The 21924-nt window shown below is 39.6% G+C and overlaps 2 protein-coding genes and 1 non-coding gene across 3 annotated transcripts; 2 read left to right on the top strand and 1 right to left on the bottom strand.

Annotated features, from left to right (window-relative positions):
* Positions 1 to 728: 728 nt before the first annotated feature.
* Positions 729 to 6919, bottom strand: rchy1 (ring finger and CHY zinc finger domain containing 1). The gene is made up of 9 exons (XM_084729131.1): positions 6766 to 6919; positions 5969 to 6088; positions 5748 to 5863; positions 4527 to 4605; positions 4378 to 4422; positions 4221 to 4279; positions 3823 to 3852; positions 2496 to 2616; positions 729 to 2318 (listed from the first exon to the last, which is right to left on the bottom strand). Exons 1-9 carry the CDS (start codon positions 6814 to 6816, stop codon positions 2061 to 2063), a joined length of 879 nt encoding a protein of 292 aa, XP_084585257.1. The 5' UTR covers positions 6817 to 6919; the 3' UTR covers positions 729 to 2060.
* A 239-nt stretch (positions 6920 to 7158) lies between these two features.
* trnag-ccc (transfer RNA glycine (anticodon CCC)) lies at positions 7159 to 7229 on the top strand. The gene has a single exon. It is a non-coding gene; the product is annotated as a tRNA-Gly (tRNA).
* A 356-nt stretch (positions 7230 to 7585) lies between these two features.
* LOC146320742 (cytotoxic granule associated RNA binding protein TIA1-like) lies at positions 7586 to 21623 on the top strand. Its single transcript, XM_084729130.1, has 12 exons — positions 7586 to 7819; positions 8575 to 8671; positions 9489 to 9587; positions 10777 to 10831; positions 12164 to 12251; positions 12542 to 12617; positions 12898 to 13006; positions 13104 to 13199; positions 14870 to 14954; positions 15494 to 15632; positions 17572 to 17723; positions 20228 to 21623. The coding sequence occupies exons 1-12, from the start codon at positions 7794 to 7796 to the stop codon at positions 20364 to 20366; spliced, it is 1161 nt and encodes a 386-aa protein (XP_084585256.1). The 5' UTR covers positions 7586 to 7793; the 3' UTR covers positions 20367 to 21623.
* Positions 21624 to 21924: the final 301 nt, after the last annotated feature.

The following is a 21924-nucleotide window of genomic DNA, read 5'->3' as shown; positions in this document are numbered from 1 at the left end:
ACCTCAGTTTATCATAGCAAATACTGTATTCCCAATGCCACATTTCCTCTTCCTGACTGGCTTTAGAAAATGAGCAGGTTCAAAGGCCTAATCAGGATGTCTGTACCATAACAAATAACATACATAACTGAACCGTTAGACTTGTCCATGAAAAATGATAAAATAATACAATTAAGTATTTCTCAGCTTATTATTTGGTTTTCACAAACACAACTAATGTAAACAATTAGATAACCTGACAGGTTTAAGCCATTTTAGGAGTGACAGCCTGCGTTGCTAAATGAGAAGTTGATATTGATATGAATATCTGACAAATTTCATCACTTGTAGCCTCAATTATTAATTAAACAAAAAGATGATAAGTGGCACCAATGCTAGGTAATTAAAATATGAACATGTATGAGTCTTCAATCTATTTTTAATGCCCTGTGTACCGGGTACCACTTTTACTAATCCTAACTTTTCTACAAACCTATGCACCTGGTTTGTACCTTTTCCTATGCTGCCAGCATGCCAGTTAATTCCAGTTATTTACTACATTGTTAATCATGTTGACTTCTGCCTGAGACCAGTTTTAATATCTAATAGTGTCTGACACATGTACAAAACCGTTAAGTACAGTCACACGGGCAGATACAGTACAGTATATATGACAAGCTGACACACCTTTGTTCACACGAGGTCTTACTGAGAGAATTTAAATATTAAATATGGCACAGTCCCTGAACTGAACAGAAAATGATCACAGTTGGTCTAATAAAGTACAAACTCCACCAGCACTTCCTCACTTGAAGTAATTAACATGTCCATGTTTTTTTTTCATAGTACCACACGGTGGCACAATGGTTAAACTGTCACCACCCAGCAACACCTCTAGATGGACTGCGAGTCTGAATCGCCTGTCGGTGTGAATGTGTGTCGACATGTCTTCAGGGCAATCCACACCAAGAACTATAACTTTAACAATGACGTTTTGTAGAGGATGGTGTCAAACTGTAATCTGTTACTGCTGTATGTGCAGAGAGAGCGAACAAAAAAGCGAGAAGGATATGGATCCTCGAATTTTTTCAAAGATGAGAGGAGTTTGAGGAATACGTGCTGTTCCAACTTTCCAGTTTTTTTTTTAATTATTTAATTAATACAACAAATAATTGACCTAAACACATAAAGCACATCAGAATAATGATAATCGTGACATATTTTAAAGCTAGTCTAATTTCCACCTGATTTAATAACTGTTCAGAAAAATACTGGAACTCAAATTTTCAGTTGTCCTGCAGTACTGAGACACGTCCAGTTTGTAGAGCTAAAGACAGCCATACTGTTGCGTCTCTGTCTAAAACAGTCCTACACTTCAGATGATCATGACGAAGCTTGTTCTCTGGGTCAATCCATGCTTTGACCAAGCGCAACCGTTCATAGCGACACATTGATGCAAGGTATACAAATCGACTAAAGTCCGAAATCAATCACACCGATTACACTGATGAGTGACCCCACCCCTAATTTAATTCATAAACTTTGTATCCTGGTGATCATCATAAAAGATCAGTGAGGACCAAATGAACACTGAGTATGTCTTAGGTAAAATGACATCTTGTGAAATCTGGAGCCTAGGATTACACTACGTAAGCATTAATCAATATTTTAAAGATTTTGACGAGCTGTCAGTGTTTTTTTTTTTTTTTAATCAATCATCAAATCATAAAGATTGTTGTGTGTGGACTCCATCATCTGCTTGAGTTAGAACAATTTTTAAAAGGATATATTTATAGTTATTGTTATAGTTATCATTCTTGGTTTTGGATGGCCCTTTAGTCCTGTGATAGACAGACAACCTGTCCGGGGTGTTCCCTTTATCTCACACAAAGCATGCTGGGATAGGTTCCAGCCCTAAAGCAGATAAGCAGGTACAGAAAGTAGATGGATTTTTTTTTGTAATATGTACAATTAGGTCAACTGGCTCAATCTACTGTTACACTCAGTGTAAGTTACTACAAATAAGTGCACCAGCCTGATGTCTAAAGTATAAATATCACCCACTGTGTTTGCCTGTCTTTCTACTGCGGCGTGGGTGACTGAGGTTGATCTTGCTGCTCTGACTCTGTGTCTGTTTCGGCCTCATTCTCAGTGTCCTGCTCGGCTTCCTCCTCCTCCTCCTCCTCCTCCTCCTCCTCCTGGTGCTCCTGCCGCTCCTGCTGCGGCTGCTGGATGAGTCCTCCGTCCTGTGCTGTGTTGTAGGACCCACAGCCGCTGCACTTCATCCCCAGCACGTGGAAAGGCACCGTGCAGTGGGCTTGGCAGTCGTTACATATAATCTGTAGTGACGAAAAACAAATGGTACACATTTAAAGATAACCAACTGGGTGATTACTCATTAACAGTCTCAAAGATCCTACAAATTGGACTGAATGAAATGCAGGAATTGTGCCTACCCTACTTTTAAGTAAATTAAGACATTACATGTGCAATTTATTGTATTATTGAGGTCTTACTTTGACAGTAGCACCCTGGTATTCAGTGGGCATCGGTGACTGTGCAATCTCTTTGTCTATTTGATCCCAGTGGTCCTCCATGTTCCAGACTGAGTGCATACACAGAGGGCAGCGATATGCTCTAAAACAAATGAGCAAACTTAGATTAAGTGGATGGGCTTGCTCAGTAACTCTTGGTACACTTAAGTAACCAGATTACTCAGAGAAACTAGGATATGTGGTTAATCAAAGAGTATTACTATGAACATTAATATTACTATGTTACTAGTAAAAAAGAGAAAGAAACACCAACAACAACATGAATGAAGCTCAGGCTTTCAAAAACTGACTGCAGCATCTGATTCTCTGTGGTCATTTTCTTGAGTGTAACTAGCTGCCATTATTAATTTACATCCTTAACTAGTTATTAGACTTTATGTTTTGTTTCAGCTTGAAATGATCCCAAGCGGACAACTTTTTGCTGTTTTTCTCTTTTGCTGTTTTTCCTGTCTTCTCAATCTGGCCGTTGCAATTTTGTCTCTGTCTCTATTTTGCAAACTGTGTTATCCAGTAATGTCTTCTTCACATAATTTATCTACAGACTGTGTTGGTGTGACATGACGATCACCTATGATTTTTGGTAATCCAGTTATTCGACTTTCTCGAGGAATCCTTTTAGCCCTGATCACATTTATCACCTACCCCACACCTTATTTTGGCACCATAGCTTACTTATTCCAACCGTAGTAATGTAAGATGCTGCAACGCTGCTTCCTCACCTTTTTGGGGGTTTTATTTGTGTGTGTGTGTGTGTGTGCTTTTCCTCACAGCACCAGTGTGTCTGAATTTAATTAAAGCCAAATGTTCAGAGGTGAAAACAAACTCTATGCTGGTGTCAGTGCCAGTCAAACTTTGGATGGATCAATTCAAAAAGTAATAATAATACTAAGACAACGCATCATTCCTTTCATCCATCACTCTGCTGTTACTTTCATTGTATACAGTCTTAAACATGCTGATGAGCAAACTGGTTTCCTGTATACATGGTAGAGAAATCAACCTGGGGAGACCAGGTTTCCCTGATCACCCACCCTGATTACAGAAACCAGGTTTCTCATGTACATGACTTAAAAAAAAAAAGATAAAAACAATTTTGGGTTACTAGAGAGAGCTGATTGTAACCTGGTTATTTAATTGCATATAAACACACCAACTGATGTAGATCTCAACTGTTCCAGCTATGGCTAAAATGTTTATGTCAAACAAACAAATAAATAATACATTAACCTGACACAAAACTATATTTTGATCAACTAAACAAATATCAGGAAAACAAACCAGGACATACCCTGTTCTGACCATGTCATCAAAGCAGGTCCTGCAGAGAATATGAACAAATGATTAATTGTTTCATTTATGTTATAACAGATATTGAGCTATGATTGATGGAAGGCTGGAAAACATGACATTCTGATTTATTAGTCTAGATCTGCAACAATCTCAATTCTCTTCATCTTTGCAATTACATCATATTTCTGTGTTTATTTTACACATAATGCAATATAAATGTGTAGAAATCTGTCAGGTTGATGTCCTAGATCAGTGGTCCCCTAAGGTGGGACTGGACCCCAGGTTGGGAACCAATGTTGTAGATTAATGTATTTTTCTTGCAGTGTAATGCAAGTAGGGGTATAATTCCATTGCACAACACTGAACTACTAATATTCAGAGAATAATGAGTCATACTTGTGTAGAAGATGGCCGCATGGAAGAACGTGGGCTCCGATTCTGGATGTGTGAATGTCCTGTACATGCAAAGAAACCCATCATATTGTAGAGAAAGTAAATGATTGCATTAAAATCCATCATCCCTCCTCCTCTAATGTATTAAATGTTTTATTACCTCCATACACACAGGGCAGTTCTGCCTTGACACATTTTCAACACACTGAAACATAAAAAAATAATTGTAAATGACAGCAATTTGCTGATCCAACACAGTACACACTATATGTGTGTGTAGGTGAGAATGAGGTGCAGGGTAATAATCACCTTGTGGTTTCCCCGCAAATCCTGGGCTAAACACAGATTGCACTTCTCACAATGGAAGTACTTTTCCCTGGGCCCGATCCTGTAGGAGTCACAACACAGTGTCACTGACACACATGACAATCACTTCATGCATGACAAATAACACTAGCAACAGTAACAACAGTCTTGTTCTGCACCATTAACACAAGATATCAATAAATGCTTCAAATTAAAATCCTAATCAATGTGAGATTTTTGTGATGTGGAAAAACAAACATCAACACCATGACTTTGTCTGTGACCATTTTCTCAAATTACTGTAGTGTTGCTAAGAAACATTCAAAATTGCACACACAAAAGAAGAGAAAAAAGATACATACAAAACCGCCCAAACCCAAACACACCAACATTCACAAACCAGCCCTCTGTCTGGCAGGTCCTGCAAATCTGTCAAGTCTAATAAAAAGGGTGTCATTTCTGGAAAAACAGACCAGTGACTGTAAAACAGATGGAGGGCTAGGTGGTGGTAGGAGAAGGTGATGATTGCCTTGTAAAGATGTAAAATTAGTCATTTATTTTTGCCAAGAATTTAAATCAGCATGACCAGTCTGGGTTTTTTTAAGAGCAGGCAGGAGATATGTAACAAGGTGTGCTGAGATTTTATAACTGAATTATGAACAGAGCAGGATGCACATTTTTACTGTCCATTACTGACTCTGTCATTAGAAGACAACTGTACTACAACATATTATTAATCCCCTTTCAGGGAAATTTGTTTTTTCCTTTCTTTATGATGTGGAATGTAAAAACATCAGATTTCCACACAGTCAGAAAAAGTAAAACCATAAGTTTTGCAGTTATACACATTCAAAACAAAATCGACAAATCTGATTTCACTTTGGTTATAGGAAAGGTAAGGCTGGCAGACAAAAGCAATGAGAATCTATGTGTCATATTGATTCTGAGTTACTGAAATCCACAACGGGTGATGTTAAATTGCAAATCAACTTGCTAAAGTTGTAAACCTGCTGTGTTAAAGGGGTTACGTTTACTGTTTTGAAGATTTAGTTTATATCCTGAAAAAGAGTTGAAAAAATACCCAGAATGGATAAAATACTTGCAGGGTCATTCACAAACAGCAACAAATCATGCAAAGACAGTGAAAATTGATGTCCAACGTAAAAAGATTAGTAACAAGGTATATTTAAAAAATGTAAGACATTTAACTCTACTTTTGCTCACCTGCATATTCCACAGTCCTGACAGTGGTACTGCTTCTTATCCTTGTCGAACAAGTGGCAAATGTCACAGTAATACTCCCCAAACTGCACATGACACTGCTGGCAAGTCTGCTGTGCCTAAAAGAGTGATATTTTACATTTACACTGTTATTATTTTTCTTGATATGACTTAACCACTACATACACAGCATAAAGACCAAAGGGAAAGTTTTTCTCACTTACCTGCTGCACTGTCTGACAGTCAGAGCACTGCACCTCTCTGACTTTGAATCGATCCATCTGGTGGTTCTCTTCTGCATCGTGGCACAGCCGACACACATACAGTTTACCACAGCAAGGTGCCTGCAGTACATACCAAAACGTGATTACATGATAACATGGACAGGTGCATGATGGGTATCTCAGTCATTCTCGTACCACAGGTTATACTCGAACCTTAGGATAGCCTCAACAATATTTTTATGTCTGCTACAAAACTGGAAGTACATAGAAAAGTAAAATTAAGTTTCAATGACTTTTCTATGCATAGATGACACATCACAATAACACACGACTGACAGAAAGTGATAAGTTCGCTTAACAGAAAACTAAGACAAGAGATAAGATATGACTATTTCATTATCTCTTATTCTATGAACTATTGCTATTTACATATTATTGTCAGTTGTCTTTTATTGTAATTGTGCTTTGGCAACACATGTAAAATGTCATGTCAATAAAGCCTACTGAACAGATAATTCATTACTCACTCAATTTTAAGTCCATTTCCATAATCTTAGACAGCGAAAATATAAGAAATATAACACAGTTACTAATATGTCATGACGATTAGGCTACTTGGTTGTGTTAACCGGCTAGCATTTAAGTTACTAGCTAGCTAGCTGTGAGCAGTTGATACCAGAGCTTAACAGCAGCACGACTCGTTACAGCGGGGTTAGAGTGGCATATTCAACACCATTATACCTCCAGCCTGCATCTAAGGCAAATAGAAAAAAACATATTCCAAAAAGTTAACTCACTTTCAATAAGCAGCTGCGTACATAATGCTCACATCCAGCAGGGGAAGCCATTTTTCCTCCAAATGTTGGCTCTTCTTCGACTGCAGTTACTACGCTGTGGTCTCCTTCTTCTTCGTATTATTTTTGACAGTGTCGACGATGTCATACTGCCCTCCTACGATTGAGGAGAGTCATAGGTGGTCAGTAGCGAATGCATTCTTCCACACATGCTTAAATTGTTGGCTAATTATGTTACTTGTACTGGCTATGTGTTGAAAATATCGTTTGGTACTTGCAATAATAGAGTTTGTCCACCGCTTTGCAGTTGTTTCTCTTTGTCCTTTGTACTTCATAGTCACAGCCTCGCAGTAGACTGCCTTGATAAATCTGGGACCCCCGGAAACTCATGTAACGGCGCCGCTGGTGTAGTGGTATCATGCAAGATTCCCATTCTTGCGACCCGGGTTCGATTCCCGGGCGGCGCACGTATTTTGCTCATAGAACAATAACTGACGGTAATAATTATAAAATAAAGCTTCACCAATAAATGAGAACTATTGCAAATATGACTATGTCCGTTACAATTATCCTCTTAGTGTCTGACTGGGTTACATTAATTTCCCAGATGTGTCCAGCTGTAATTTCCTATAACGATTTCCAGTTTGGTCGATAAAGCTATAATCACAAATAGGCTAAGGGAAAATGTTATTCTGCACAGTTATACAAAACTATAAAAGTCGCTGCATGTGCAGCTTTCGCCATACAGATGTGGAGGCACATTTCTGTGTGGGAGAAAGAGCGCTTGATTTTGGCTTCATTTCAGCGCGCAGGTTGACGCTGCTGACGCCGCTCCTCCGCCATCTTCAACTTCCTATTGTTTGCATCAGACTGAGGCTGTCTGCGGTGAGTGTGAGAGCAGAATCGGCCACCGATTTATCATTAATTAGTGGAAAAAAGCCTTTACGTTCGTGGTCGCTCGAGTTCAGCACAAACCATTTGTATGTCATTGGATTAAAGAGCTCTCAGGACGCGACCACTAAACCTTGACGATGGAGGACGATCAACCCAGAACCTTGTGAGTAACAGCGGCCCTGTCTATGTCCTGGAGTGGGAAGGCTCCGTGTAACTACGGCGCGTCCGAAATGTTTCCACGTTGTTGTTTCAATTAAAAACTACAAAACCTTGTAAATTAGTCACAAAATAGCATTTAATTTAAGTTACCATTCCATTGCGACTATATGAATGTTTCTAAATGTAACACCAAAACACAACATTATCAGCATGAACCTAAAGTTGTGTTTGATTTAGTCGTATAAATAGACGGAACCGTACTCGCCTGAAAATGAAACTGCAGGGCTATGTTAGCTAATGCTAGTTGTCTTTAGCTAAAGATGCAAACGCAGCTAGCCAGCTATTTCTTCTGAAATGCCCATGTTTCATTGAATGATAGCTTTATTCATAAAAAGTCGTATTTTACTGTTAGTAAACAGTGGTTAGTTATATTCTCACGGTAGGATACCGTTAGTCAACCCACTTCGCATGAGGCCCTTTTGAACCGGCTAGCGTTATCTTTGGCTAGCTGGGAGACAAGCCACGTCAACGCTCGGAGAGATGGCCCGGGACAGCTCCAGTGAGGGGGTGACCACACTTGAGTCGTTTGTGTAAAATTAAGGCTATTCCTAATAGTATTTAGCCCACTGTCGTTGTTGTTTTTATGTAAATATAGGGAATTGTTGTGGGTTGTAGCTAGCCCGGTTAACTAGCCTTTGTTTGCATGCTACTTCCTGTTTGACAAAGACTCAATTCCCCCATCTCTCTCCTTGTTTGCAGGTATGTGGGGAATCTGTCCAGGGATGTCACCGAGCCCCTCATTCTGCAGGTCTTCCAACAGATAGGACCCTGCAAGAGCTGTAAAATGATAGTTGATGTGAGTGTTATCCCCTCTGGTATATATTGTTTGACTAGAAGTGGCTTTCACACTGGCCTGAAAGGTGGTGCTGCTGCTTATTAAAGTCTCAGTCTACACATGTACTTGCTGTTGATTCTCCTCTCCCAGTCTGTTATCTCAGGCCTGACACCCTCAACCTACAGTAGGTGGCTTGTCATCTGCAGTGATTAAAGGGATAGTTCACTCAACAATGAAAATGGAGTCATTATCTACTAAGCCTCATACCTATTGAAGGTCAGATTTAGTTTTTTTCACTTGAAAACAGTGTTGCTTAGTCTCCCAAATAATGTAAGTAAATCATGACCAATTTTAAAATGGAAAAAATGTAAAATGGCTCCATACAGCTTGTCTGGTGTAATCCAAGTCTTGTAAAGCCTCGCCATGTGCCGTTCGCACAGTTACACCACGCACACTCAGTTCAGACAGTGTGCGTGCACATGTGGCTCCAGGTTAAGGATCTACAGTTAAGATTTAGGCTAAAAATATGGTGTAATTGATGTTTTCAAGTCAACTTGCCATTTTTGGACAGCATGGAGGCATTTTATACATTTTTTTTATCTGCTGTTTTTATCCTTATAAAAACTGGTCACTGTTCACTTCCATTGTTTGCGAGGTTCTGCAGCACTGTTTTCCTGTGAAACTCCAGCAGGGTTTTGTGGACTGAACACTAAACCGGACCTTCAATCAGCATGAAGATGAGTAGATAATAACTGAATTTTCATTTTTGGGTGAGCTATTCCCTTAAACTTTCACCTGTGCTCGGGACTTAATATCAGTGTTGTTTTCCCATTGACAGACGGCTGGAAATGATCCGTACTGCTTTGTGGAGTTCTATGACCACAGGCATGCTGCTGCCTCATTGGCAGCCATGAATGGAAGGAAAATAATGGGTAAGGTAAGCTATCGTGTCTACAGGGTGAGTGGGGACGGGTGGCTTGGGGTCTGGGGAATTTAGGTCGTATGCCTTTTAAGACCAAAAATTAGTGGCTTGCATTTATGCACCATTAATTAGATAAAGTTCACAAACTGACAGTGGGAGGCTGCTGTAGCCAAGATCAGAATCAGATCTTGAACATTTTTGACTATACTGCTGAAATTCACCTCTGTTGGTAAAATTGAAATTGTTATATTTTAAAGCCAGTGGTCTTCCAGTATATGAAGCTATAGTGTTAGGTGTGGAGCACATTTGTCATGTTTTAAGCAAAGCGTAGTTTGAGAAGAAGAAATAAATGACAGAAATATAATTCAGAGGTCCACCGAACAAACCAGTGCTGTACTCAGGGTCCAAAATTAGCACCAGCAACAAGCCAAATGATGCTAAAATATGCAAGTGGCTCTTAAATTTGCTTCACTCATCAGCCAAAAAACAATGGCAGTATATTGAGTAGCTGTCATTTATTGGTTCTTTGGCTGGTACACAAAAAAGTAAAATTTGCACCCTGGCTGTGCTGTCAATAAAATCTCCAAGACCATGTAAGCTACATTGGAAAGATGGCAAAACAGAAAGTCTGGGAGGAGCTGATCGGTTATCTGGAACAACAGAGCACTAACATTTTAATCTGCAACCTTTAAAAGACCACGGAGCCTTATAAAAGAATATTAAAGCAGTGCTGGATGGTGTAATAATAAGTTGAGGAACTGGATTCAGAGCAAGGACATAAACCGGAAAATAAAATGACTGTGGCGCTGAACTGAGCAACCACTCTAGGTGGTTATAATATCTGCATTTATTGTTATTGGCTTCTGCCTCCCACTATAATGTTTCAACACTGCATTGATGCCCGTTTCATATCAAAATGTTATGCCATTTGCTTTTTTGCCAAAAAATCCCCACACTCTGTTAACTGTAGAGCTTAAGATTTGATACAGGATACATTTTCTTGCACTGTGTCACTTCACATTCACAGGACAGAAGTGACTGATAAGGCACAACGTTACATTAAATTTAACGTCTCGACATTTTTTACGTAGTGTTCAGGCAACCTTTATAGTCGTACACCCGTTGTAGTGGAGATTACCAAAAGCTTTCTTGTCGATGTAAACATACCCCACCTGGCCTGTTCTTTCTCTGCCCCTCTCTGCAGGAGGTCAAAGTCAACTGGGCCACGACGCCAACCAGCCAGAAAAAAGACACAAGTAGTAAGTACAAGTGCTATATACCAACATAGCAACCCATATGCTGGGAAATAGGGTTGGGATGATGTTAAAACTTTCAAACCGGTTTGCTATTAAGCAAAACAGTGGATTAGACGGGTCAGGTGTCACGTGGGATTCAGTCACTCCCAAGTGGAACATGATGAAAGTCCATGAATGAGAGTTTTAGCAGCCAAGTGCAGCTTGAGGAAAGTATCAAAATATCACCTACAAAGAAATGGTTGTCTACAAATGACAGGAACAATAATGTGCAGTGTGTTTGAGATCAGAGCTGCTACACACATGCCCTGTCAAGTAAGGAACACAGGCTCCGACTCAACCCAAGGAATCATGGAATTGCCAGTGGAGGGATAACAATCATGCTAACAATAATAGATAAATAATCCCTAAATCATTATGGATTTATTTTGCAAAGTCTATATAGCATGGATTATAAAGCTTCTGAAAGGAATACGATCACACTAGAGCCCTGATTGGAACGGCATTATCCTTCAGGGCAACAAACTAGTAAGTCGCTAGCATGCAGCATTCCAGATTCAGTATATCATATACAACATTTTTGACCCGAGGAGGCAAACTATGCAGGATTTTCCCCCAAAAAAACAATGCATAGGCTCCAATAACAATAATCCTCCTCAATCATCCCCCCTAACAAACCATAAGTGTATGGCAGAGCCTGCATCCACAGAGACCCCCACTCTCTGCCTGCACCTTCCATTTTTTTACTCATTATTTTGCTGTGCTCAGGACGCTTTACCAATCAAAAACATCGGTATTTAACATCCTGTTAATGAGGAACAGCACAGACAGTCCTACTCAGTCTCCCTTTATTCACATTGTCATATTGCTTTGCTATTAGTAATTCAGAACGAGTTGGATTTAGCATTGTAAGACAGCACAGGTTGCTGATGTTGGCTACTTTTAATTTGCCGGAACGTCTCATGATGACAAATGCTGGTTCTGTTGGTCTGCATAAAATGAAACCGGTTTAAGGTCATACGCTGGACCGGACCGGCCAAACTGGAGACCTACCCAACCCTACTGGAGAAGTCGGTACAGAAATGTTGACGACTTGGAGAGGTTGAAGATCACAGTTAAATATTTCTACTGCGTATGTGCTCACATATTTTATGTAGTCATTTCTTTCGCTTGTCTGGAATGTGGTTTTGCCAGGATGACTTTCCTTTTGTCCTTCCCCCATTAACAAACTGATAGAAATCAGCAGGTCTAGGCTGGAAGTAACAATCTTTGAAAAAGTATAAACGTTTGTGTATTGTAACATACAGCATGTCTAAACTATGTCCTCCCCTCCAATAGATCATTTTCATGTCTTTGTTGGAGACCTCAGCCCAGAAATAACTACAGAAGACGTCAAAGCTGCCTTCGGCCCGTTTGGCAGGATATCGTAAGTATCAAGTTTTTCTAACAGAAGTGATTAAATCAAGTACAGAAGAAAATGAATGGGAAGTATTGTTACTCCCTGATACTACCTCACACTAGTAAAGCCTATCAAGAGCACAATCATAAAAATGTTGGGTAGGTACATTCTCAGAAGGATTGCCCCAGGGAAGGTGATATGTAATTTACACTTGACAGTTTTTGAAAATAACTAAACCATTATTTGTTTACACTTTTTGTGCTGTAGTGTTGTTCTGCATGTTCTTAATGTCCTCTTGCTGGTGTGTTTGTCCACAGAGATGCTCGTGTTGTCAAAGATATGGCTACAGGGAAATCTAAAGGCTATGGCTTTGTGTCTTTCTTCAACAAATGGGTCAGTACAGAGATCAGATGACTCACCAAATTATTAATCTTAGTACAAAGTCATGTTAATTCTGCTGCTATTGGTGGGATTCTTACAGCATTCTAATTATTATAGAACATGCTCCAAAAAGATTATTATATTGAACATTAAGTCTTTGAAATTGCATACGACATTTCAGTAATTTTCACACACTCCTTACTGTGTTCTGTGATTCTGAAGGGGTGTATCTGAGATTTAACGTCATTAGACTCAAGCTCGATGGAATAACCAGATTTTCTCAATGTTCCAGGACGCAGAGAACGCCATTCAGCAGATGGGTGGTCAGTGGTTAGGAGGCAGACAGATTCGAACTAACTGGGCCACAAGAAAGCCTCCCGCCCCAAAGACCACCTATGAAAGTGCGTTTTGTGTCATGAATGCGTGCGTTTTTTTTTCTTGTTTGCACAGGGCGGTAGATTCATGTTTAACAGTAACATCTCTGTGTTCTCCTGGCAGATAACTCCAAGCACCTATCCTTTGATGAAGTAGTGAGTCAGTCCAGCCCCAGTAACTGCACTGTGTATTGTGGGGGAGTGAGCACAGGACTGACAGGTAATGAAACACCACCAGTATGATAATGATACTGACAGTGGTAGTATCAAGTAAATACAGAAAAGAGATACATAGAAGGAAACAGAAAATAAGCAGTTTGCTGTCAATACAAAGTGAGCACTACTTAAAGGGGAAGACTGCTGTTTTATCTGTTTATCATTATACAGCATTCTTTCACTGATGCCAAAACCAACAAAACATTGATCCTCCTAACAAATGTAGGATGTGGAACCACCGCTTTGCTATAGAACTCAAATGTCTAGAAACTATTAACAACACAGGAAAGAGCCATACCACTACAATGGCCTGCTAATTATTATCAATAATTATTTACTTGTTTAACTAGTCTTGGAAACATTATATATTGACTCTAAGTATAAAACAACTTAAAAGTGATCACAAAGGTACTTGTACAAAAACATGGGTGAATTTGCTGATAGTAATTTTATATTCTTTATATTCTATATTCTATATAATGCTCCATTTTTAAAATCTGATTATGTAGAAATGAATGGGATATTATGATTTTTGCATTTGTTATTTGTTATTATTAATAATGCTGTAATATAAGAAAATGAAAATGATGACAGATGTAGCCCTATGAATTTCAACAAAGTTAAATAAGAAAAAAAAAGGAAAACTTTCCTGTTTACTGACCTTTGTGCCCATTCAAGTATAGATATTGGACTATAGGAGGTGCAGCTGAATGCGCCATGAAGTTGCTGTGCGTGTGTGTGTGTGTGTATGAGACACTCCAACACAGACAGCAGAGGAATGAAGCAGCACAGCAGTAAATGATACCAAATGTGGTAGACTATTTTGGTGCAAACATTTACCTGCCAGTGTGGTGAATAGCCTTCGTAATTGGAAAATTTACCAACATTTGGCGCCTTGCAGGTTTTAATTTTAGATCCTGCCACTTTGTCTTCTGATTGGCTTGTATAAAAATCACTGGTCAAATTATTTAGGACAAACATTGGCTGCTAAAGATCGCTGGTCGATCAGTCATAACACTCGTATTGCAATAGATGATATATTCCTTCATTAAAATGAACACAGCCTCTGTTCTTTGTCCTTCTCAGCTTGTCAAACTAACAAAACACTGTAAAAACAAAAGAGCATCCCAGAGCATGCTCAGTGGTGTTTTTCTTGTCTGAGAGGCTCTATTTAGAATCCAGAGAGTGAAAAGAGTTACAGGGCCGTTTCAGAATGAACTTCACCGGTCGTGTTCATCTCAGTGAAAGAATACGTCTCCCAATGTGATGGTATGCGTGAGAGTTTTTGAATGACAATGGAGCTCTGCATGCAGATAAACTACATCAAGCTGTGTCTACACAGACGATACTCAGAAGCAGGATTAATTCTTTGGGGATTCTTGTCTCTTCAGAGGAATTGTTGATTATAATGAAAAGATACGCAAAGTAATGTCTGCGTTAGCTAAAATTTTGTCATGAATAATGAATAAGTTTATTCTGCTCAGAGAGGTCATTCTAAAGCCCTGTGGTGTTATCAGCAAAACTGCGACCAGCTTTTGAATTTAACTTAACAGCCACCTAGAGACTCATAGTGAAGATGTTAGTATGCAACATGTCAGATGCAGCAAATGTCTTTTCATGACACATGAACCCACGTAGAAATGATGTCTGATGTTCTCTTTCTGTTTGTTTTAGAGCAACTGATGAGACAGACCTTCTCTCCCTTTGGACAAATCATGGAAATCAGAGTTTTCCCAGACAAAGGCTATTCATTCGTGAGGTGAGTGGATTTTTTTTTCTTTTCTTTTCTTCTTTTTCAAGCAGAGGTCAAAGTATGATGTACTAGTTCTTGATCCCGGTCCTCAGCAGTCAGGGGTCCTGCTGATTTTTATTCTAGCCATGTAATCAAGGACACCTCCGAATTAGAGAGAGTATGGTTCAGTGCAGGGTAGGAAAGAGAACCTGCAGCGCTTGAAACACTCAGGACCTTGATTGAGAACCATTGAAATAGCATAATTTTAATCATAAAAGCAACATGGATTGTATTCATATGGAGGCTCTCCCGTGTTTTCAGGTGGTAATTTTGAATCTTTTGATTAATTTATCTATCTACACCTTTCTATTTAATTAAAGTCCTTGGTAGATGTCTGCATTGTAGAACTGATTTGATTGTGTATGTTTCTTGAATGACCATGTAGTCTTTCTATTAAATATCCATCCTCTTCTCACAGTTTGAGAACCAGCAGCAGTGTGGTCACTGAGTAAATATCTGAAATGAGGTTCAGTGTGTCCTTAGTCTCTCCCTCTGTTTTTGTCCAGGTTTAACTCCCATGAGTCAGCAGCCCATGCCATTGTGTCAGTGAATGGAACCTCAATAGAGGGCCACATAGTCAAATGCTACTGGGGTAAAGAGACCCCGGACATGATGAACCCCATGCAGCAGATGCCTATGCCCCAGGTAAGGTCATCATATACTGTACATGCTGCGTAAAGTAAACAACCACCAGTCGCTGTCTTCATAGGACAACATAATCATAAGACGACATCTGCAAGTTACTGCTGCTGTGTATCAAGAAACTTCTGACGCTGATTTGCAACCCTTTCATTTAATGTCATGTTGAAGGTGAATATGAGCTGAACATAAACAGGCAGTAGCTATGAAAGTGCATTTCAGGGGAAAACACTGCATGCATTTTCAACTTAAAACTTGTATTTCAAGGCTAAGGTTGTTACCTTGGAGAAACCAGCAAGAGTAAACTAAAGTGTCCAACTGAAAAAAATACCCACTCTCTTAAAGCAACCCTCCAAAGTCAGTCCCCAAGACACATGAATGTGCAAAAGTGTCGGGTAGTGGAGTGCAGCACGTTGTTGCCACTGACTACATGGAACTACTCCAGGTCTCATTCACATCAAAGAAAACTCAGCTATTGTTAGTACCTCCAGCTGTCAAGCTAGCATGTTTTTGCCTGCACTTTCTCTGCCATTCCTGTGTGATTAACCTGCTGTAGCTTTACATCTGCCTAGCCTTGTGGAAGACTGCAGTCATGTGCAATGAATGTGTGGGTAGAGTGCGTGTGTTGAGGCATTTGAACCAAATGAAATCATTAGATGGGCTTATTACGGGCCTGTGGCAGCTGCAATTACCAGTTTTCTTTCCCTTTTTGTGTCAGAGCATTTGATTTATTGATGATTGTCAAGTGATGGCTGTAAAGAGAATTTCCATCAAAAAAAGCTTCTAAAATACATCACCTACAGGGTTGCACAATTCATTGAGATTTTGAACAGCAATAGGGCTTTCTGCAACTTTCAAATCACAGGAGGTGCAATATTTGTTAAAGGGAAATGTGTGTCAGAAAACTTTTAAATTAATGAGTCGTGAGGCTGAGATGTCTGGTCCTTCAAATCAGATTCAAGAGATTTAAAAAACATCTTCATTTGGCACAGATTCCTGCAAAAAAAACAAAAAAAACCCCACACACCGTAGTCATTTTAACACGTTTTTCAATCATGTTAAAAATATTGATGTAAAAATTATCATGACCGATCATATGGCATTTGCAATATCAGTCAAAGTAATCGCAATTAGATATTTTTTCAAAGTTGTACAGCCCTAATTACCTACCTCAGCTTCAGGTTAAAAAGAGAATTTAAGGGTTTAAAAGCTGTGCTCCTCCCACTGTCCTAAATGGTCTCCTTTGCTCTGGCTGAAGTGGTGTGTTTTAAAAACAGATCATGTTTAAGTCAGTTATCCTTGTAGAACTTTGCAAGTTCGCAGCAGGAAAAGATTCATGAAATTTCCCCATATGTATTTACCCTTGAATAGAATATAAAAGATTTATGTGTATTTATTATTTATGTTGTAGAAGCATACTGGTTCATGCAGAAGAAAGCACAGGGCACTTTTTATTTGAACAGTTGTTCCTTTCATGGCTCTTCTTTTAAGTCAGGATAAAATGAGAAATGCCCTTAAAACCTTTAAGATCACATTCCTCGTCATATTGTGCAGATATTTAATAATGTATGCAAAAATAAAACCCAAAACTCAAATATTCTCCATCGTGTTTTCTTTCTGTAAAAGAAAATATGATGTGAGCTTACATAGGATTGAACAACTGATTTCATCCAATAATATCTTGACATCCACCCATCAATCAGTCTTGAAATTCCAGCAGCACAGAGTTAAGATTCATTAGTTAGCTAACATGGTGCTTTGGGTTACACCCACTTTTCAATGTTCAAATCCCCCCTAAAGTCAAGTCCCACCTGCCTATCCTGTTTTACTTGGAAATTAGTCATAACATGGAAGCTTCTTACTCCTTGGAAATGCTGTTTCCTCTGGTCTTTACCTGCAGCCTTAAACCCATACTGAACTACACTTGTTGTTTTGTACCCTGCAGCAGAACAAGATGAGCTTCCCTGCAGCCCAGCCCTACGGCCAGTGGGGCCAGTGGTACGGCAACGGGCCCCAGATCAGCCAGTACGTCCCAAACGGGTGGCAGGTCCCCACCTATGGCGTGTACAGCCAGGCCTGGAACCAGCAGGGCTTCAAGTAAGTAGCACCGTGTGCACAGGGCTCCCCTTCACCGCCTCCTTCTACTCCAGCACCACCAGAGTTCCCCCTTCAAGACCGGGGCAGCGAGAGCAAGCTCTGGCCACAGGAGGGAGCCATCACCTCCCTTCCCCGACCCCACCTCCTCTTCCCTCCTCCTCCTGCTCCTCCTCCTCCTCCTCCCCTCGCCAGCCCCTCCTCACCTCGCTCATCTTGAGAGGATTGACAAATAAAAACACACAGACACGCACGCACATAAACACCGAACAATCTGAACTTTAATTTTGTTGTTAGTCATGTTTCAGTGTGTCATTACTGCTCACTGTGCACAACACATCATGATAACTTCAGGGGTTTCTTCCAAAATGTTTTGTCACTTGAAACATAGCTCACAATAGCTAAAAACTGTAGTCTATTCCCAACATGACTGTAAGAAAATGAGCTCAAAGCTTACTGGTTTGAATTTCATTAAACTGGACTGAATTGATTGAACATAGAAGGTAATTGCTAAAAGCTCAGAACAAAGTTTTCACTTCCTGTCTCCACCTGAGGGATGGTTTGCTGATGAAGAATTAATTTCCCTCTGTAAGATTTGCCTGCTGTGTGTAAGGACTGTTTAAGGCTGTTCACTTGTTTTGTATGTCTACGTTCATGTCATAGCTTTTTACATTATTTTCCTTTTGATTTCATTGATCTATTTTTACACACACACACACACACACACACACACACACACACACACACACACACACATTGAAGATTTGATCTGTATATGAATGTCAGTAGGACATGTAAGATATCATTTGTAGGTTATCAAATTTTGTTTTTACTCAGACAGCCTATACGTGCAGTGATGTTTTGTGCACCCAAGAGAAATAAAGGAGAGGCCATAATGTTGTTGACAGTCTAAAATTCTTGGTGACCAGCTGTATGAACAGTTGTAAAGGTGTGAGCACATGAAAGCAGTGATAGTGTGTTTGGTTGTCGAATGTACAGTAAATGCACAATTCCTGAGACAGAGGCTAGGCCTCTCTTGACTTGAAATTTGAAGATTTATCCTGTATAAGCTGTCTTATCTCCACACTGAACTTAGAATTTTATTACATGACTGATACAAGACTGAAAGGGACAGTTCACCTCAAAATCAAAAATACATATTTTCCTCTGGCCTGCAGTGCAAACGCCAGTCTAGATTTTTATGGTGTGTAGTTTGAGAGTTTTGCAGATATTGGCTGTGCAGATGTCTGCCTTCTCTCCAGTATAATGGGACTGAATGGCACTCAGCTTGTTGTACTCAAACCAAAAAAATAAATTTGAAAAATTCAAAACTAGTGTCTCTTTCCAAGAAATTATGACCAGTTACTCAAGATAATCCACAGTCCTTGTTGTGAGCAGTTTAATGTAGGAACTACTTTCGTTCTAGAAGGAATGAAATCGCAATAAAGAAATATCTCAGTACTGTACCACACTGTGACGATATCTATCGCCATCTTATTTTATTTTTTTAAAAGGACTGCTGTATTTTTTTTGCTTTGCAGTTATACATAATTCAAACGTTCACTGCCAAAGACAATTCATGCCAAGTTTTTGCACGTTTAGGTTAGTTTATTAAAGAAGGAAAGCAGAGGGACTTAAGATCACGATGATGGACTTGGTATAACTTGAGTTTTTAGTATCGTCACATCCCTCGTTCCAGTAGATTCTACTGCAGAAAGTAAGTAGTTCCTACATGAAACTGCTCACAACAAGGTCTGTGAATTATCTTCTGGTCACGATTTTTGGAAAAGAAACACTGGTTTTGAATTGTTCAAGTACATTTTTCTGTGCTTTGAGCACCACAAGCTGAGTGCCACTTTGTCCCATCATATTGAAGAGAAGGCAGACATCTCTACAGCTGTTATCTCCACAACTCTGCAACTCAGGCCAATAAAATTCTAGATGGATAACAAGCGCTATAAGCTAGAGGTAATTGACCGTTGATTTTTGGGGGAACAGTCTCTTGAAACTATATCATGTGAATTAGATGAGATTTTACATATTTCTTTGTTATACTTGGTGGCCAAATGTAGAAGTGCTGCGAGAGGAATGAAGATAATCTACCTTCTTGTACAGAGTGTGGCTGTGTTCCTGGTTATCAGCAGTTGGGAGGGGGGGTAGAAAGGAATATTTAGCTTGCTGCGCTTAGCCTTTATGCTCTTTGTCTGCTTGTCCACCCATGTTTAATCAAATGACACTTACCTTTGGCCTCCAAAGAGCCTCCACTTTCTGTTTTTTTTCCCTTGTTTTTTTTTTGCTAGCTTGATTTTTGCCCAGCCTGCCTCACCCTCACCACCTCTGATAACTCTGTTTGCCTTCTTGTTCTCATTCTAGCCTGTCCAGATTTCTAGTAGCTCTAATATAAACCGTCCCTTTTGCTCCCTTTCGCCTTGTCTTTTCTAACCTGCTGGCATTTTGTCTTTCTGTCTCTCTCTCTCTCTCTCTCTCTGTTCCTCGTTTTTTTGCAGTCACTTACCGGCCAGTGCTGGGTGGACTGGCATGAGCGCCATCAGTAACGGTGGGGTTATGGAGCCTACACAGGGATTGAATGGGAGTATGCTAGCCAACCAGCCCGGTATGGGAGCCGCAGGATACCCCACACACTGATAAGTGGGCAGGGTGGGAGATTTTTGTCAACCATCAGCCTCTTATTGGCTGTACGGTGCCCCGCGGGGCTGTGTAACACCGCCTCCATTTGTGGCAGGACTAAGACTTTTACTGGGATGTGGAACCTAATGGGACAGGTTGACGTCTATAGGAGATGTAAATGGGATTTCATGGGGGGGTTGAGGTAAACGGGAGCCAGGGAGGAGCGATTTGACCCACACAGGTATTTACACCCTCTGTGGTAGGCAAGACTGGCCATGAACCAGGGCTCTTACCATTTTTAAGTTAACTGTAAATGAGTATAAAACTGTAAAGGAGAAACTTTTGGATTTTTTTTTTTTCGGGTTTTACAAATTGCTTCCATTTTCACATCTTTCCTCTCACACAGCCACCGAGAGGTTTATCATTTTTTTTTTTTTTTTAAAGAAACTGTTAAAGTCTGAGTCGTGCTAAGTTATGAACCTTAGTTATTATTTGAGGAATGGAAATCTGTTTAATTTGTTCTCATTTTCTCTTGGATTTAAAATCAATTGCAGGGATTGTTGCCACTGCTGTTTCTCTGTAAGGGCAGATAAATATTGCACAGTTTTTTCCTCTCTTCTACTTGGGACAAATTTGACTACCAAGAGCATTTTTTTTTTTTTCCTTTTGCATTCCATTTCTCCTTCATATCTTTCGGACAGCCTCAAATCTTTTTCGCCACATGTAAATAACCATTCATTCATTTGAAACAATGTAAGTAAAATGCTACTGTTAACTGTGGGTGCTTGCTTTCTTTTTTGTTTTGATAACTCGACAGTTAACTCCAACATTGTACGTAGCAGAGTGGCACTATCAAACGTGACGCTGGCGCAGTGCAAACACACAATATCTTCCATGCAGGGATAAGACAGCATTGCCATGCAGTGCATACTTTAAAAATTTAACACAATTCAGATGTAAAAAGGGTGAACATGTTTGACACTTGTGATGGTTTTTAAATATCTATTGAAACGCCAGTATTTTATATCAAAAAATCTGAGGGGATTCAACCTTTACACTTGCTCTTTTTGCCAGAGAAATGGGGAGGCCTACATTGTAACTGTTGCCTTATAGAGCTGGTTTCTTTTACCTGACAAGATACTCTTTTTAATTAGGCAGTGCCTACAGACATTTTCAGACCCTTTTGTTTAGAAAGGTGTTAGCCCTGACTGATGACTCTGCTACTGTAATCAATGTTTTCTTGCTTTGTCCAATTAAAATGCTAATGCACATAAACCACACTGTGTTTGTTTTCCTCTTTGTCATGGAGAGCTTATTCTCAGATACAGTTTTGGAGCTTTCTTTCAGAAACTGCTTTTGAAACTTCAACTTGAAAATATGTTTGTTTGTTTTTTAACTTGAGTCATTTCTTCCTTAAACCTTTTTTTTCTTTTTTTGTGTGTGAATCATTTTGCTATGAAGATTTCAAAAGCTGAAAGATGGTTTACCGCTTTTGAGGCCACTTTGGTTGTTAGTCTAAGACTGTAAACTACAAGCAGAAGACTACAGAAAACTATGCTTTCCTGAACGAGTTGCC

Source organism: Lutjanus erythropterus, chromosome 10, assembly GCF_056507025.1.
Source record: "Lutjanus erythropterus isolate fLutEry1 chromosome 10, fLutEry1.hap2, whole genome shotgun sequence".
In the NCBI taxonomy this organism is placed as follows: Eukaryota; Metazoa; Chordata; class Actinopteri; order Lutjaniformes; family Lutjanidae; genus Lutjanus; species Lutjanus erythropterus.
The sequence above is the reverse complement of the archived record's forward strand: the minus strand, read 5'-3'. Positions and strand labels throughout refer to the sequence as shown.